The sequence below is a fragment of the Protopterus annectens genome, chromosome 2.part1 (genome assembly GCF_019279795.1).
Source record: "Protopterus annectens isolate FY-2018-M chromosome 2.part1, PAN1.0, whole genome shotgun sequence".
Classification (NCBI taxonomy): domain Eukaryota; kingdom Metazoa; phylum Chordata; order Ceratodontiformes; family Protopteridae; genus Protopterus; species Protopterus annectens.
This window is the reverse complement of record NC_056729.1, coordinates 652,377,155-652,391,269: the sequence shown is the minus strand read 5'-3', so window position 1 is coordinate 652,391,269 and position 14,115 is coordinate 652,377,155. Positions and strand designations below refer to the sequence as shown.

Below are 14,115 nucleotides of genomic sequence, written 5' to 3'. Positions count from 1 at the left end.
AAAAATGGAAAAGATTCTGTGCCTGGAACCAATCTCAAGGGATGAGCCCAGCAGTGCCCAATTTACCTCAGATTCTGCAATACTTAACTGAGATGCTTCACAAGGGCCTTTTTCCTCCATTAAAATCCACGCCTCAGCCATTTCAGCTCATTATAACACAGAACTTCCCCTCTTCTCTCATCCTCTGCTCAAGCAGTACCTCAGAGGGGCCAAAAATTTTGACCACCCAGGAGAGCTCCAACCCCTGCCTGGAACCTTAACTTTGTATTGGAGAAACTCACTCTACCTCCTTTCGAGCCAGCTGCTACTGCAGACTTAAAATTTCTTTCTTGGAAAACGGCTTTCCTTTTAGCAATCACTTCAGCTAGAAGGATATCTGAATTACAGGCCCTAATGGCAGTGGAGCCTTTCATGTGGACAGGGTGTCAATCAGTACCAATCCATCCTTCATGCCCAAGGTGGTATCCAGTGTGGCTCTTAATCAGTCCATTCATTTGCCAACCTTCTTTCCCAACCACAGAACAAAGGGGAATGGATTCTACATTCCTTGGATGTGCACAGACAACTTAGATTCTACTTGGACAGGACTAAACCTCTAAGAAAATCTGAACAACTGCTGGTAGCTTTTGCTGCATGGACAGAGGGGAAGGCTATTTCAAAACGAACCATTTCTAAATGGATAAGCATTCATTTCTGCTATAAGCACCATGGAAAACCTATCCCCCAGAGGATCAGATTTTCTCAGAGGTGTTCCTATCAGGGACATCCTAGAAGCTGCTACCTGGAGTTCTGTACATACTTTCACCAAACATTATCATTTGCCAATTTTCTCTAAATCCAGAGCTGGCTTTGCCATTGCTGTCTTGCAGGGCCTTATAGCTGGACCTAATGCTATATAAACTCCTCCTCCCAACCATAGCTTTGGGAATCTACCCAAATGTTGCAGAATCAAAGCCAGCAAAACGACAACTGAACAGTAGCACAAGTGAGCTGGTATCAACAAACGGATGCACAATAAATGAAAAAACGAAATAAAAGTACCAAACTTCCTTTAATAGACCGTTTAAATAAACATTAAGCGCTTTCATCCACTGAAGCACTATTTATAAATGACTGTTCTCCATTGACGCATGACACTGCATGTACATAATGTCTTCTATTAAGAACTCTGTAAGAGTCTTACCAAAGCACTAAAACCACCACAATCAAAACTGAAATTACGAATAATTTGTATTTGATGATTGCGTTTCCTAAACCATACTATCTAATACTAACGCAGTTCTAAAATTGATTTAATAGTTATAAAGTCATTTAATCGTGGTTCCCTCCCAGTGTCAGTAATAATTTGCCAGATAATCTCCTTTTTATTTATTTAGTAACGTTCTGAAATTCCCACCTCTTGGGTCTATTTTCAACTGATCTATAATACCAAATTTGAAAAAGGATTAAATGACTTTATAACTATTAAACCAATTTTAGAACTGCGTTAGTGTTAGATAGCAGTATGGTTTAGGAAACACAGTCATCAAATACAAATTATTTGTAATTTCAGTTTTGATTGGACACGGTGTGGTTTTATGTTGGTGGTTTTAGTGCTTTGGTAGGACTCTTACAGAGTTCTTAATAGAAGACATTATGTACATGCAGTGTCGTGTCAGTGGAGAACAGTCATTTATAAATAGTGCTTGGTACACTAACTCGTAGCGCACAATACTAACATGATTTACTGGGAATACATAATGTGCACTATAAATACTTTATTTATGAAGTTTCTCATTTATATATTATTCATACTCCATGACCAGTAAGATTTTTCAAGCATTTTTTATACATTGTTAATGATTTGTGGAATAATGCATTTAAAGCATTTATTGTAGTACGATTTTATATGTTGTGTCACTTTAAATTTTAAACTTCAAAGAAGGCAGTGTTTGGCGCCAAAAAGTTTTTAAATGCATTGTAGGTTGGTAAATATGGCATTCTGAAGAAGTCCACTTTCAGTGGATGAAAGCGCTTAATGTTTATTTAAACGGTCTATTAAAGGAAGTTTGGTACTTTTATTTCGGTTTTTCATTTATTGTGCATCCGTTTGGTGATACCAGCCCACTTGTGCTACTGTTCAATCTACCCAAATATAATGATTGCAGCAGTGAAACATGAAGAACATAGTACGGTTGTGTACACTTACCATAAATGTAGATGTTTGAATGTATTCACTGTTGCACTCCTGGTTACCCTTACTTTTTGCTATACCTCTACTTTCTTTTACTATGCTTAAAAGCCTTTTTGGTGTATTTCCTTTTTGTTGGAGGTATACCTTTGTGTTTTTGTTTGCTCCTCATTAGGGGGGCACCTGACATCTGGGGCAAGAAAAACTGATGTTATGGCGTCGGCTGAATGTTTTATACCCCTGATGACCTGCCGTCATGGAAGAAGGGACAGCAACCGACGCAGGACCCAAGACTTTGTTAATCAGGCCGACTGAGGGCTACTGCAAGCAGATAACTCAAATGTAATGACTGCAACAGTGAATACACTCAAACATCTACATTTATGGTAAGTGTACACAACTGTACTGTCTCATATCTACTAAGAGGCGATCTCTGCTTGACTTAAAGCCATGTCTGACCCAACTGTGTTAGAAATGCTACATCCCAAAGAAATCCAATCCCTCCGCACTACATGCTCCAGAGACCTCAACCTCATTACCACAATCAACATGCTGGAGGGACAGCTTCATAACCCAGAGACTGCCCATGCTCCAGAATAGACTTCCCATACATGTCAAGCAGAGCACCTCACTGGCCCTCTTCAAGAGAAATCTTGATGAGTTGATGGGAAATAGAAAGTTCATCCAGGGGATCACTCTGGTGGCTCTACTTGATAGAGGCCCTGGGAACTAACGTCTGGTGGCACGATGCCAGGGCACTTCTAAGGGCTAGGCTTGTAAAGGCTCCAGGGCCATTAGCCTAATACACACCTATGAACAAGCTAAAACAGTTCCAGTATTTTATTATGAAGTACGCGCAAACAATAAAAAAAATAAATAGTGGCTTGCAGCTGCAGCTGATGGGGACCCTCTGTATCTGATATCAGCAAAGCTTCTGGCATAACTGTAGTCTGGATGGATGTAAAGGAAAATTGTATGACCTGAAAAGAGTCACTTTGTCTGAGAGCCCTACTCTTGGACACCTTATATTTTCCAATGCATTCATTCTGATATTGCCCATTTTTTCCTCACATATTAACTTCTGGGAAGAACAAGCTGCCATTTCCCACACTAAGCTTCTGGAAAAGGCACAGTCTGGTACCATTTTACATACTTAAAACTGCTTGTGAAGAGATAGTAAGCTTCAAAATTCTCTGGTTATCTTCTGCAGTCGACCCTACAAGAGTACGGTGTGTTATCAGTTTCCCTTTCTGTGTATAATGCTGGCACGGCCTAATAATACATTGTTTATAAAACAAAATGTCTGCAGTGGCCCAGCTTAATAATGTAATGTAAATGTCTTTGCACTATTTTGTAAATGTCTGCAGTGCTAGCTGTAACCCTGTCTTCATCTGTAGCACACAAATTCCTGAACTACTAACTTTAACCATCATATAAAATTATACACAGTAATGCTGCAGAATCGTCCACATTCATACTCTGCCTATGAGGGGATTAGGCTACATGCAGAGGCAAAGTGTGTGGACCCCTGCACTCCATCCTCTGGGTCGAACCACCCATGCTAAGTATGGATGCAAAAGAATATTCCACTGCAAGCCTTTTACATACCTTATTACACATTTGAATCACTTTGGAATATAAACAACGTGGTAGAATACAAAAGAAAACTGGTCAAATAGTTATAATTTAATGAAAAATGTAGCAATAGATCAGTTACAATTAGAATAGTTTAATAATTTTGACAATACTACCCTTGTCTAAGATTATTTTAATGACTGTTTGGTGCACATCTGATTTTTGTTTAGTATTGACAACATAACTTGTAGTGCCGCGGTGGTACGGCGGTAGCGTTACCTCACAGCAAGAGGTTCTCCCGTTTGATTCTCGGCTGGGCTTGGGAGTGCCTTCTGTGTGGAGTCTGCATGTCCTCCCCGTGGTTGGGTAGCATTCAAAAGACATGCGTGCATAAATGGGCGTGCCTTCGTTGAAGATTGGGTGTCGAGCTGGCACCTTGGCATTTCGTAAAAATCTACTGCCAATCATTAGCGGACCAGAGTTCCGCTGTGGTGACCCCTTACCGGGAAAAGCCTAAAGACAAACAACATTGACAACATAACTTGTCCTTTTCTAGAAACTTGTTGAAAATCCAGATGACTTAGTGGTGGCCATTGAAATGTTAGTAATGGTTCAATGCTAACATTAACCATCATGATTTACATTTCAGGTCTGTGATATCGCCACTACTCCACCATGGGATATGATTGTTGCAGCTATACGATCAACAGCTTTCACGGTGCTGTTGCTTCCCAAACGGGGGCGATAATGTATGGAGGGGGAAATATAGCACAGGTTTAACAGAATTAAGTAATAATTCTCAAAGGTTGTAACTGTCACTATTAATTGGCCATGTTCTCGTATGGTAATTACCACCCACTCTTCTCATTCAAGGCTTTTACGCTCCCAATATCTTTTTGGTAAATGCATCTTCTGTCATGTTTTGATCACTATTTTCGACTGGAATATATTGTTCTGTTACTGCCTACACTTATGTATGTTTGTACCATATTTTGTTGTCACGGATCATACAGTGGTTTTCCATCATCTAGCCAGTTTCAGAAAACGCAGCTGGAACATTTACTGGCAAGTATACATTTGCAGTGCAGTCTTATGATTTTTACATGGCCTGGTTTACAACTAATTTGATTACTTTAGTCCATCTGTGCAATGTCTCCCTACTGATATTCTTCCAAGTGTGCTCTTCTATTAGTCCAGCTGCTAGTAGGTGATACGGTATATGTAGTATTTGGTAAATACTGTTTTCTTTTTTCTGTCCCTGTGTTACTTGTCCAGTAAAACAGCTTCTTTGATCGCTGTGAATTTCTTTAACCAGTCCATAGGTTGTACAAAATTTATTTAGGCCTTTTACCAAAGCTAGCTAGTGCACTTTCTTACTTGGTGAAACCGTAGCAAACCAAAATGTGTCCACCATTTTCTAAAGGTATTGCTGATTTTGCTGTAAAGTCCATTTGCCTAATGTATTACCTCAATATATCTGTCCACATGGTTCAGGCTTTATTTTCCTCGATTTTTGTTTACTGAGAAATTTTGCATTGCTTAATAACCTCAGTAACTAAGAATCACAATTCTCCATCTCTCGTCTGTCTCTGTCTCCCACACACATACCTCTGCGACGTATAGCATGAGCTGCATGTTTTCCACTCTAGCATTTTTCAAGACTTTTTTAGCCAAGTAAATGATGTATTTCCCTTTCTAGGCACAAGTAGATACTTAAGCACTGTATTTACATAAGTAACTTATATCAGCTTAATCTCTAGTAATTACAAAACCTGTGCTGGTCCAGTAAATGATATAATCACATCTATGTTCCAGTGTGTGGTTTTTGTTAGTGGACCAACATGGCATTTTAATTTTTTTTTTCTTACAAGTTTCTGTTTAAAATTATTCCATACAGTTATTTCCATTCCGCTGTCGCTTTGGCTTTGTTCCCATCTTGCCATTTTGCTTCTGTGGATTTCTCTTCTGTGCTCCCTGCTCGTGCCATTGGTATCCACTTGCTAGTTTTGTTTTCTTTCATTCGTGGAAGAGGGCATATGGGTATCTATATGTGCACATGTATTTTTTTACGTGTTGGGCTATATCGCAGACTTTTTGCTATTTTGTGAACCTCCCGCACAGGTTTGCCATGAATCGTCCAGGTTGTGAGTCCTTTTATATACTACCCAGCTGTCTGCACCAGATTACTAATGTCCAGCACTATTGCTGATATTTTCAGCCTGATGGCTGGAGCCTGTACATCCTTTACTATATAGTATGATCTTTGTCTGTGGTCAGTACACTACCACTTTTCCTATTTTGCTGTTCATTCCAAATTAACAGAACCATCATGAACCACACTTTTTTTTCTGTCTGTTGCAGCCAGTCAGATTCAAGAGGTTTAATATTTTATGGTGCCCGTGTTCAGTAACATCATTGCTTCCCAAACTAATCGATGTTGCATTTGAGATGCCTCATTTTGTAGATACTATTGGTAGTACTTGTGTATAGTTGAGGCTTGTGTGACAGGTGTCTTAAAGTATCATCATGTAACTACCCTGGATCATGTAGTCCACCTCTACAGTCTCTGCTATTTTGTTATCCATCAACATAAAGCAGAGCAGTGTATATGACTAGTACATGTTTCTCTGGGGGGCTATATCATACTTGTACTCTGGTAAAGCTTTTGAACTAAAATCTAAATGGCTACATGTGAGAGTGTTCAATCTCGCCGTTTGTTCTTACACACGGGTTCGGAGCCGATCCTCGGCTCCGAGTCGGCCGCATAGCAAAGCTCTGCATCTTAGAGAAGCTCGAGACCAGGCTATATTCCACAATCCTCCCTGCCATTACTCAGATCTAGTTTGCCGCTGCAATGGATCACATCGACAAGAGCTCGAACCAGAGAGAATTTTGTTATATTCAGATAAGATTCTTATCTTTCTAGTTTAAAAAGTTCTTATAGTTCTTGAAAAGTTAGTTTTTGATTGGTGCTAGTGTGTGTGTGTGTTATTGTAATTAATCCTGTCACATTTTTATAGGTCCCCTTTTGTGGTCTACCTCTTCTTACCCACTTATAGCAATACTTATATATACATATATAAATATTTACTTAATAGTTATTAGTTATTCTAGCTAGTGTCTTAAAATGTTTTCATAGTAGAGTGTCTTACTACCGGTTATGTCAGAAAAAGCCAAATCCAGCTTTAAAAGATGTCAGTGTAGACAGAAAATGTCTATCACTGACCACCACACTTCCTGCGTCTACTGTCTTGGCCCTCTCCACCTGCAAGAGGATTGCTCTATATGCCATTCCTTCAGCGGGAGGGTCATGACAGATAGACGCAGGAAACTTATAGATAGAGGACTACTTAAGCCTGCCTTCCAGGAGGCTTTAGACAAATCGGACCAGGTTTCTAAGTCCTCGAAGGGGTCGAAGATGTTGGAGCCCATGTCATCGGCTCCGAGTTCATCTTCGAAGGTTCGTTCGCCGGTTCCACAGACTTCGGGGCCGAGCGTCGAACGTTTGTCTTTCACTGAGCCCCAGGTCTTGGAACCAGTGTCGGAGCTACTGCCACCGTCCATTCTTCAGTCGGTGCCATCTTCGGCCCCTTCGACCCGATCTTCCAGACCGGTATCTGATACAGATGTGTATCGTGTCATGCAGAAACTTATGGAGAACACGGCCCTTTCCAAGTTGATTGCAGTTTCCTCCCACTTGGTGTCGAAACTAGAAGGCCTCCCTTTATCTCCAACAGGTCCTCCTTCGAGACCCATCCAGTCTTCGGAGCCAGGAGAGGATGAGCCGATGATAGTGGAGCCCTCGGTGCCGAAACCATCCATTGCACGATCGACACCATTGACTTCGACTCCTTCGGAACTTGTAGGTGAGTCGCGGAGCCGACTATCTCTCCTCGGTTCCGGGACCGAGAGTCGTACCGACCTTTTGGTGCCGACTCTCCCTCTCGGGGCCTCGGCGCAGATTGGCTCGGCTCCGTCCTCTGGGTCAAGGCCCATGGCCCCCGTGTGTGGGATGCTTCCATGTTCTTCGGAACTGGAGGAGTCCTCGGCCCGGGGTTCAGGGGTTTTTGACCTTATGAGGAAGGTTTTGTCTGCACAGACAACCACTTCATCGGAGGCGTCTTCTCCCTCCCCTAAGGGGCCGCTCTCTGTTTCTGCCCCCACGACCCATCCAAAGCGTAGAGCACCATTGCCTCAGCCACCCCCAGAGGGTGCCCCCTGTTCCTCGGAGGCCTCACTGGAAGGACTGTGCAAGAGGAGGCACTTGGATTCCCCGCAGGAATCTCTAACATCTGACACTGACTTGGATGAGGCAGAGGGGTCCCCAAAATCCCCCTCTGAGGATGTCTCATTTGCGGACATCTTGGAGATCTTAAAACAGAGGGGTGATTGGCAGTCCCTAGCCCCCACTGAGGATGAGTCGGTGTTGCTGAAGGCTTTTGGTGCTCAACCTTCTTCCTCCTGGGTTACTCCGCCCTTCGATGAGTTAATGGATTTAATTGCTCGAAGGGCGTGGGAGACACCGGACACAGTGGAACTGGTCCCTCGAAAACCGAGCAAATTTATCACCGCCCCCCCAGGACAAGGTTTATCTCACCAAGGGAGTCCCGGTCGACGCTATGGTGGTGGCGGCAGCCACTAAAAAGGAGATGTCTGAGTCTTCCTTTTCTGTTCATCCTCCTAATAAGGATTCTAGGACTATGGACAGATATGGGAAGCGCGTTTTTAGTTCAGCGACTTTTTCCATGCATTCGCTAAACTATTTGACACATTTTACACGTCTGCAGAGGGATCTCATCAAGGAGCTGGGAGATACCCTCCAGGGTAACACAGATGCTGCTGTTTCAGATAAAGTAACAGCACAGCTTAACACCCTTACCTCCATAGTGAACTCATCCATGAGGCTCATCTCGTATGCGGCTGAAGGATCGAGTAGAGCTGCAGCTTCAGCGATTGCTCTATGAAGACAATCCTGGATGCGGCTGTGCTCATTTGCGGAATCCTTCAAGTCTTCCTTCGCCAACGCCCCCTTTGATGGTGCCACTCTTTTTGGGCCCAAAGTGAAGGAGAGACTAACTCGGTGGGAGCAAGAAGGAAAGACTCTGTCTGCTGTCAGAGTCCGTTTTTCCGCTCCAACTAGACCGTACCCCAAAGGGCAACGAGGCAGAAAAATGTGGTTCCGTAAAACTCTGGGATCTTTCCAGGCCACACAGAGTGACCCCCCCCAGAGGCAGAGGGGGGGGTAGAAATGGAAGACGTCGCCCCGGCGGCAGAGGGGGTCCGCAGAACCAAGGCGACAGGGATCCTGTCCCTGGTAAGCCTTTCCAGCACTCCTGAACGGGGGCCCGACTGTCCTGCTCTGGAGGCAGTCGGGGGTCACTTGGCTTTATACCCACAGGCCTGGCTAACTCTCACCTCGGACTCTTAGGTAAAAAGCATTGTAACCAGAGGATACAAAATCTCCTTCATATCAACTCCACCCCAACAAAGAAGGTTTCCAGATGTGCCACCCCATCTGCGAGCCCAGCAGCAATAGAAATTTCAAAGCTGCTCGAAAAAGAGTCATCCAGCCAGTCCCGGCGGACCAAAGAGGATCCAGAACTTACTCAAGGTTCTTTTTAGTTCCAAAAAAGACAGGGGACTGGAGACAGATTTTGGAACTCAGCAATCTCAACACCTTCTTGAAGAAGGAAAAGTTCCAGATGGTCATGCTTCAATCGATCCTTCCATTTTTACAGAAGGACGACTGGATGTGCTCGATAGATCTCAAGGACGCGTACTACCAGATCAAAATGGCCAGACCGTCCAGAGATCACCTGCGCTTCCAGCTGGGAGCCAGTCACTTTCAATTTCGAGCCCTGCCCTTTGGGCTCACCTCAGCCCCCAGGGTATTCACCAAATGCATGGCAGTGGTAGCGTCTCACTTGAGACGTCTAGGATTCCGGGTGTTTCCCTATCTGGACGACTGGCTCCTCACCGCCACCACCGAGCGTCGCCTCATACAAGCCAGAGACTACACAGTCAACCTTTGTTCCCACGTAGGGATTTCCATAAACTTCGAAAAATCTGCCTTATTGCCCTCACAGCATATTTCATTCATCGGAGCAGACCTAGATACACGTTTAACACTGGTAAAGCTCCCTCCAATAAGGGCTTCATCCCTCAAGGAACAGGTTCTTCTTCTACTGCAAAGCAGGAAAGCCCCGGCCAAACTAGTGTTGAAGGTTTTGGGACTCATGGCAGCGTCCCTGATTGCAGTCCTTATGAGGAGATTGCACATGAGGCTCCTCCAATGGCTGCTGTTCACGCAGTGGTCGTTCCAGCAGTTACCCCTAGCGCACAAGATTCTGATAACAGATTCTTGCAAACGAGACCTCTCATGGTGGGTGTACAGTCAGGATCTCACTATGGGTCGTCCATTTGTTCTACCCAATCCATCGGCCACGATAACCATGGACCCTTCTCTGATAGGGTGGGGGGGACTATTTCAGGGAAGAACAGTCCAAGGGGAATGGTCCAACATGGAGTACAAGCTGCACATAAATGTTCTGGAAATGAGGGCGGTGTTCCTGGCGTTGCAACACTTTCAAACCCTTCTACCTCTAGGAACAATAGCAGTTCAAACAGACAACATGTCTGTAGTCTGGTACATAAACAAACGGGGGAACCAGATCTTACCCATTATGCAGAGAGGCCATGAGAATTTGGCAATGGGCAGAGTCCACGGGTTGCTTTCTGATAGCAACGCACATCCTGGGGTCATCCAACGTCATTGCGGACAGGTTGAGCAGAGCCATCCTGTTACCTCACGAGTGGTCCAAGCTACAGGTGGCGGAAAGAATTTTCCGCAGATGGGGCCAGCCTTGCTGCAATCTATTTGCTTCCCCGATGAATACCAAATGCAGAAGCTATTTTGCCCTTCTACCCCCTCCGGGGGATGTCCCCAGGGACACACTGATACACGATTGGCCCCCGGGTCTCCTATATGCATTTCCACCTACCCCCTTGATTCCCAAATTTCTTCAGAAAGCCAGGAACCTGGAAAGGACAATTATACTCATAGCCCCATTCTGGCCTCGACAGATATGGTTCCCCTTTCTTCGAGCCCATCAAACAGAGGAACCGTGGATCCTGGACCCAGTACCAGATCTACTGACCCATTGGCCGGGAGTTCCTCACCCGTCTCTTCTATCCCTCAAACTAGCAGCTTGGCTGCTCCACTTCCCTGCCTAGCCAGGTCTGATCTACTTTCTCCGGCAGTTCAACACATTCTGGTTGCCTCTCATAAGGCTTCCACTACAAAACTCTACAGGAGTAAATGGAAACGCTTTGTATACTGGGCATCTAGCCAACACTTGGACCCCCTAGTAGCTCCTTTGCATAAAGTTCTAGAATTTCTATCCATCCTTTTTCACAAAGGAGCCTCTACTTCCACACTAAGAGTACAGTTGGCGGCCATATCCAACTACCATGTTGGTGAGGACAGTTCTCCTATTATGTCCCACAGGCTTTGTAAGGCTTTTATGAAAGGATCCTTCCATCTTCGACCGCCCATCAGAGACCCTTTATTCCCATGGAATTTAAATTTATTATTGTCGCAACTAATGTTGCCACCCTTTTAACCAGCCTCTTCTTGCCTCCTGAAGTTCTTGTCGTGGAAGACACTTTTTCTCATAGCTGTTACTTCAGCTCGAAGAGTTTCAGAGCTGCAAGCACTATCAGTCAAGCCGCCTTACTTAATTTTCCACCCAGATAGAGTCTCCTTGCGAACAAATCCATCTTTCCTTCCTAAGGTATGTTCTGTCACGAATATTAACCAGTCCATAGAACTCCCTTCCTTTTTCAAAAACCATACCAGCAAGTTGGAGTATATGCTGCACAAGTTGGATGTCCACAGACAACTAAGATTTTATTTGGACAGGACTAAAGATTACAGGAAAACAGATCAGCTTTTTGTCGTGTTTGCAGACAATAAAAAGGGCATGGCAGTTACAAAACGTACACTATCTAAATGGCTTACTGATTTTATAGCCTTTGTATATTCTAAGTCGAATCAGGCCTTGCCTGCCAAACCTAAGGGCCATTCTACCAGATCCGTTTCCACTTCCTTGGCTCATGCAGCTCGTCTGCCTTTGGACACGATTTGTGCAGCAGCCACATGGTCTAAACCACATACTTTCATCGCTCATTATAGGGTTGACAAAGCCTCCAAAGACAGGACATCTTTTGGTTCCACTGTGCTTAGGAACGTTCTTCCATGAGTCACTCGGGGTGACGGAGCTAGGGATGCTACCCGTGTGTAAGAACAAACGGCGAGATTGAACACTCTCACATAAAGAAGTTATGTTCTTACCATAACGTTTCATGTGGAGTGTTCATCTCGCCTTTGTTCTTACATTCCCTCCCTTCCCTCCCTCACGTGTTTGGAAGAACGAGTAGGACTAGAGTCTGGTCGAAATGCCTTAACCCCTTCCGGGTATATTGTTTCTTACCTCATGGGATATATTTCGCTACCCTTAGTTAATTTGTTAAGTGAGATAGTGTCTCTGAGTTTTGTGGCAGTGTGTAGCCTTAGCACCTGAGGTTTTTGGTTGGTCTGGTTTACTTGCAAACTAGATCTGAGTAATGGCAGGGAGGATTGTGGGATATAGCCTGGTCTCGAGCTTCTCTAAGATGCAGAGCTTTGCTATGCGGCCGACTCTGAGCCGAGGATCGGCTCCGACCCCGTGTGTAAGAACAAAGGCGAGATGAACACTCCACATGGAACGTTATGGTAAGAACATAACTTCTTTTTCTGACTGTTGCAGTCTTTATGCCAAAGCATCTGAGACATTGCATTGTTTTGAACAATCACGGAGAATAAATGATTGCTAAGGGTATATTGGATCCAGTCCTATGCTTTGTTGTAAGTTTTTCTTTGCTTCTTTAAATGCTGTTTGTTGCTTTGGACCCTGTGTAGATTCATCTGCCTTCTGGGTTATGTGGTAGATGAGGAGCAATATCAGCCCAAGGCAGGGTGCAAATACTCCCCAAATTTCCATTGCTCCTTAGTGAGCTTATGCCTGTTACTTTGTTTTGCTACAGCAATTTTCTGTATACCATCTGTTGCTACAGTTGACACTTCTCTTTTTGCTCCCTTCCATTTCATTGTGAGAAAATTCACAAGAAGTCGCTCAATAAGTTTTATTTTCATTCACAGCTTATCTGTGGTTCTGAAGATGATGCATTACTTTGCTCTGAAGCGTCCACGTCAGGTTGCTCCCTCTTTAATGACAGTGTCTTTGATATGGACAATAGATGAGGCTTTTTGATTAGTGGGGATGCATTTGACTGAAGGATGCAAGTTAGGCCTACATAAAGGATGAATGATGGGTACAGTGGAGTTATAATATAACTAGCACAGTAAAATGTTAAGGGATGTGCAGGGTTTGAGAGCATCCACTTCTGAAGTTGGAGGCTAACAAGCTTTACTGTTGCAGGTATGATTTTTCTGCACTTGTGTATATATCAGAGGTTGCTGTTTGTGTAAACAATGTTGGGGAATACTTCATGAATTTATATGGTTGGAGTAAAGCTGTAAGACCTAATTATGTAACAGTACAAGTACTACACATACAATAAATATGGTATAATAGACTGCGTACTTTGAGGATGTTGGGACAATATATATAATAATATTGTTTTATTATTGTTAGATGGATACCTGGCAACTACAAATGAAATACAGTGAAGTACTTTTACAGGATGTTGAAGAAAAGATGCTGAGATTGAAGCTGGAGGTATTACTAAGAATGAATATGGTTGACAAACGGCCAGAATAGATACACAGCGTATAAAAATATCCTACATACGTAGGGCCTGTTCAACAGCAAAACTGAATATGGACAAAACTGTGTAAGCCTGCTATGACCTAGCCCCTCTGACTGATAAACACCTACACTCCAGTAATTTTGGATCTGTAATTGCTGTACCCAAGCCATTAAACATAAACATAGTATTTAAATATTGTATGTCTGTCACTGCAGTGCCATTCAACCTTGTAAATATAACCTGAATGATCAGATGTGAGTTGAAGTATAACATCAACACAGCAGTCATGTGTGTGGTTTTTTTGCCGAGAAGGAGCTTGATTCTTCTTCACAGGTAAAAAGATGAAAAGTAATCTTCTAAGGCCAGTTTAGTGGAGACAAATGTAGTGTTCATTTTGTATTCTACAATACTAAGGACACATGCTGATAACATGTAAGCAGATTAACAATGTGGTCATCTGTTCTAGTATTACTTGAACTATTAAATACACTGCACTACTAAGATGCCACTACGTGGTTAGTGGTTTTGTGTGCAATACATAATAGGAAAATATAGCTGTA

The 14,115-nt window shown here is 43.5% G+C and overlaps 1 protein-coding gene across 1 annotated transcript in view; it reads left to right on the top strand.

Moving 5' to 3' along the window:
* Positions 1-13,742, top strand: part of PTRHD1 (peptidyl-tRNA hydrolase domain containing 1) — a 98,391-nt gene extending 84,649 nt beyond the window's left edge. Inside the window, exon 2 of the mRNA XM_044062393.1 lies at positions 13,441-13,742. Coding sequence (XP_043918328.1) covers positions 13,441-13,566 — 126 coding nt within the window. The 3' untranslated portion in view covers positions 13,567-13,742. The remainder of the gene's footprint in view (positions 1-13,440) is intronic.
* The last annotated feature ends 373 nt before the right edge of the window (positions 13,743-14,115 follow it).